This window comes from Myzus persicae, unplaced genomic scaffold, assembly GCF_001856785.1.
Source record: "Myzus persicae strain clone G006 unplaced genomic scaffold, MPER_G0061.0, whole genome shotgun sequence".
In the NCBI taxonomy this organism is placed as follows: domain Eukaryota; kingdom Metazoa; phylum Arthropoda; class Insecta; order Hemiptera; family Aphididae; genus Myzus; species Myzus persicae.
In genome coordinates this window covers 1-4,089 of record NW_019101985.1, presented here as the reverse complement: position 1 = coordinate 4,089, position 4,089 = coordinate 1, and the positions used below count along the sequence as shown (strand labels likewise).

The window sequence follows — 4,089 nt, the reverse complement described above, 5'->3', positions numbered from 1 at the left end:
TTTGTTTTTAAAATCAAATAATATCTTAAATGTTAGGTATAAACAAGACTATGAACTATGAAGACAATTTTCGTACTCGTATACATTTATACAATTACTACGTTTACATGCACAATTAAAGACGGTTTAAAAACTAAATCGGTCTAATCATGCATCATGTAAACGCTTTAAGGCGACCTTAATAACATAAACCGTTTTTATTTTAAGGACGCTCGAATATGTGGTTTAACCAAATTAAATCGGTTTAATAAATAAAGTCTGCTGTATTTTTGTACATGTAAACACTCTAAACCGATCACTGTTATTTTGATAAGTGATAACATAATACCACGATAATACAGATTAATCAGATTTTATTTTTACGATTTAAATTTTCCAGTTATATTTATCTTTTTCATGAGAAAAGTTTTTTCAGTTATTTTTTCTGGAACATTTTCTGTTTGCTTCTTAACGACTTTTTCAGTTATTTTTTCTGGAACATTTTCTGTTTGCTTCTTAACGACTTTTTCAGTTATTTTTTCTGGAACATTTTCTGTTTGCTTCTTAACGACTTTTTCAGTTATTTTTTCTGGTACACCGTACACGGCTCGCGTTCAAGCTTTGTGAACTAAGTCGTATTACTAATGAGTTTAATTATTAATTTTATTAGTTTTATTTAATAAAGAACTTAGAAATGAATAACTCCAACAAAAGATGTAGTTGGAGTGCTGCAGAAATAGCTACATTAGTTGATTCTGTTAAAGAAAATAATATAATGAAACTGCTTGATGGAAAACGGTATAGAAACGCAGATGTAAGTAATAAAACTGATTTTCTAATGAAATTTAAAATAAAATAGTTGTATAAACTAATTTTCCTGACTCCCAGATTTATGAAATTGTAAGACTCGACCTAGAAAAAATCGGTTCATCTAAAACGGTTGCTCAAGTTCGAGCCAAGTGGAAGGCGCTCAAGAGTGGCTATTCTGAGAAGAACCGTGTCAACAAAATAAGTGGAAGCAACCGAATGTCCTGTAATTCAGAAAAAGAATTAGATGAAGTCTTAGGAACTCGACCATCTATAAAACCACTGGACTTTGGAACAGACTCGACAAAAGAAAATGGTAAGGACCTTTGTTTAGTTTTTGGGTTAAAGAAACGGGGGCTAATATAGGTTAGTTTGGATATTAAATAATATACTGTAATTAATTTAAGATTAATCAATATAAATCTATTTTCAATGGAAAATTTTGTTTTTAGTTAAGGTTTGGTTTATTAATTTATTATATAGATAATATTTTTGTCCTAAGCTAAGCACCTGCCCATGGTAGGCCAGTATATCCAAGTAACTTTATAAGTAACTAAATATTTAAGAATATAAATTAATATAAATTCCTACTTATTTAAATTTGATGTCATTGTTATTTAAAAATAAATTTGATTTCATTCATAATTGTACTTTTAAATGTTGAAGTATAACTATATAAGGACAAGTATAAAATAAGTTCAAAATAAATCAAAAATATATTAACTATTTTTTAAATTGTTACTTTTCCCAATTGATACATGGTGAACAGTTAAATTAAAAAAATGAGTAAAATAAAAAAGTGCAAAGTTAGATTATTTAAGACTTCAGCCTGTGGCCCCTAAAATTATCTCAGTATCGAGGCCCTGGTGCATTCCACCCCTTGCACCCCCGCTAAATCCATCACTGATGCCAATACAATATGTCTTAAAAATCCTAAAATAACTTACTTAACTAATTAATATATAGATATGGAGTTCATTGATGAAATTGAAGAATGTATTACAAGTGTTAATGAAGAAAATGAAGATGTCAGTTATGAAGTAGTTTACCAACAAGAGGACCAGTTGGACACAAGTCCAGTACAAAACAAAGGAACAAAAACTCTATCTCAAAAAAGGGAATTTCGCCGTAAAAATAGAAGTAAATTTACTTCTTTGTATACAAAATACTTTTTATTTTATGCATTTGCCTAAATTTTAGATTCTGGCGACTTATTGAACATGATGGATTCTTTTAATAAAACTATGGAAGGGCATAAAGATTTTATAAGAGAAGAAAATGAAAAACAAAGGAAATGGGAGGAAGAAATATTAAAAGCTGACCAAGAACAAGCTCAGAAAGATAAAGAGGAATTTACTAGCCTTCTGACCAGTTTACTGAAGCCTAGAGATTAATAAATTACCATTATGTATATATTTTTTTAAATAACTAAAAGAAATGTAAACCAAAGACTGGGAAATAATGCAATAAGATAAGTATTAAGTTATAAAATTTATTTTGTTTTTAAATGTTTAATAAAGATATTTTAAACTGTATGTCTTACATAATTTTGTACTGATGATTGTCTTAATGGATAGTTATTATACATATAGTTTTTTAAGACTTCACGCATGTCCTTTGCTTGTGGTTCAGCCCGAGTAACTGTTACTTGTCGAGGTTGTGGTCTTTCAATATTAACTTCATTGACAGATCTTAACCAGCATGGATTGAAATTATCTTTTGAAGTTTCAATTATATTGTGTAATATGACACAACTATGTACTATACTAGGCATGAATTTGTAATTAATATCAGCTCTTTTCAACAACACTCTCCATCTAGCTTTCAAACGGCCAAAAGCATTTTCAACACAAATTCTTGCAGATGATAGGTAAGTATTAAATGACTCTTCCTCTGGTGTAAGAGCTCCTGTGTAACCCTTTAGCAACCAAGGTAATAAAGGATAAGCAGGGTCTCCAGCCAACATCAGTTGAATAGAGCAATCAGATATAATGCGACAATGATTTGGTAATTTATCTTTACACTGTTTAAATATATTGGAGTCTTTTAAAACAGTAGCATCGTGAACAGAACCTGGGTGCTTTACTGTTATATCTCTGAACAAATAATTACAATCAACAATACCTTGCATAACTATAGATGGCCAACCTTTACGATTGACAAAATCACGATATCCATTAGTAGGTGGTAATATAGGTATATGTGTTCCATCTATAGCTCCAAAAATTTGTACCATTCCAGTTACTTTTTCTACTGATTCAGCCAAAGCTATTGCTTCTGCAACTGAAGGCATTTTTAAATAAGATGGACCAAGTACCTCAATAATAGCGATACAAACATCATATACACAATTATGCACAGAACTCTTATGAACACCAAATAAACTTGCAACCACCCTATATTCTGCACATGATGCCAATTTGTACAAAGCAATAGCCACTTTTTTCTCTACACTCAATGGTTGACGTACAGCATTTTCAGATGGTTTAAGAAAATCATTCAACTTGAAACACATTAATTGGAATGTTTCTTCACTCATCCTGAAGTTTTCGAGCCAATCTTCTTCTTCAAAGTTGCTGTTTACTATCCTGTCCCAAAAATCGGAGCTTCTGTTCTAAATATCATACATTCAAATTATAACAGTGACTGATTATTACAAAAAATGAATAGGTATTGATATTGCATACCTTCATCCACATCCTTCTACTCATATGATTCAAATTAAAAGTAATCATATTGTACATGAATTGATTATTTGTTTCTAAAGTCATTTGAAGGTACATCATTTTTTTTGGAAATTGTCGTCGATGGCGTAGTAATAACAGTTTACATTTACTACGACGCGCCTCGCATTTAAGTTTATACAGGTTTAAACAAGCGATTGTTTGTATATTCATCATTTTAAGTTAGCGTTTAAATAATAAACAAAAAATATTATAAAATTTAAAATTAAGAAACAAATAACATTTTTTAACGTTTAATTATTTTAAATATTTTAAATTTTAATATTTGATTATTGATAAGTCATAAGTATTCAATATGATAATGGAGCTGGAAAGAAATATCAATTTCATGGAATAATGAATATTAAAACATACCGATTTAATATAAAAGACTCACATGTAAACAGGTCAGGAAATTTAGGTCGACTTATAATAAAATCGGTTTCAATTAAGATCGGTTCAACTCGTATCATGTAAACGTAGTAAATAATAGTTATTACAATAATGACTAATTATTTTTTTAACAAATTATAATATAAATTTAATTAGTATAATTTAAAACAATATTTATTTTTTTCCC

The 4,089-nt window shown here is 29.1% G+C and overlaps 2 protein-coding genes across 2 annotated transcripts; one reads left to right on the top strand and one right to left on the bottom strand.

The window, feature by feature from the left end:
• Positions 1-570: 570 nt before the first annotated feature.
• Positions 571-2,236, top strand: LOC111030902. Its single transcript, XM_022310612.1, has 4 exons — positions 571-793; positions 868-1,102; positions 1,753-1,926; positions 1,987-2,236. Exons 1-4 carry the CDS (start codon positions 674-676, stop codon positions 2,178-2,180), a joined length of 723 nt encoding a protein of 240 aa, XP_022166304.1. The 5' UTR covers positions 571-673; the 3' UTR covers positions 2,181-2,236.
• A 57-nt stretch (positions 2,237-2,293) lies between these two features.
• LOC111030901 (protein ALP1-like) lies at positions 2,294-3,989 on the bottom strand. Its single transcript, XM_022310611.1, has 2 exons — positions 3,474-3,989; positions 2,294-3,400 (listed from the first exon to the last, which is right to left on the bottom strand). Exons 1-2 carry the CDS (start codon positions 3,684-3,686, stop codon positions 2,312-2,314), a joined length of 1,302 nt encoding a protein of 433 aa, XP_022166303.1. The 5' UTR covers positions 3,687-3,989; the 3' UTR covers positions 2,294-2,311.
• Positions 3,990-4,089: the final 100 nt, after the last annotated feature.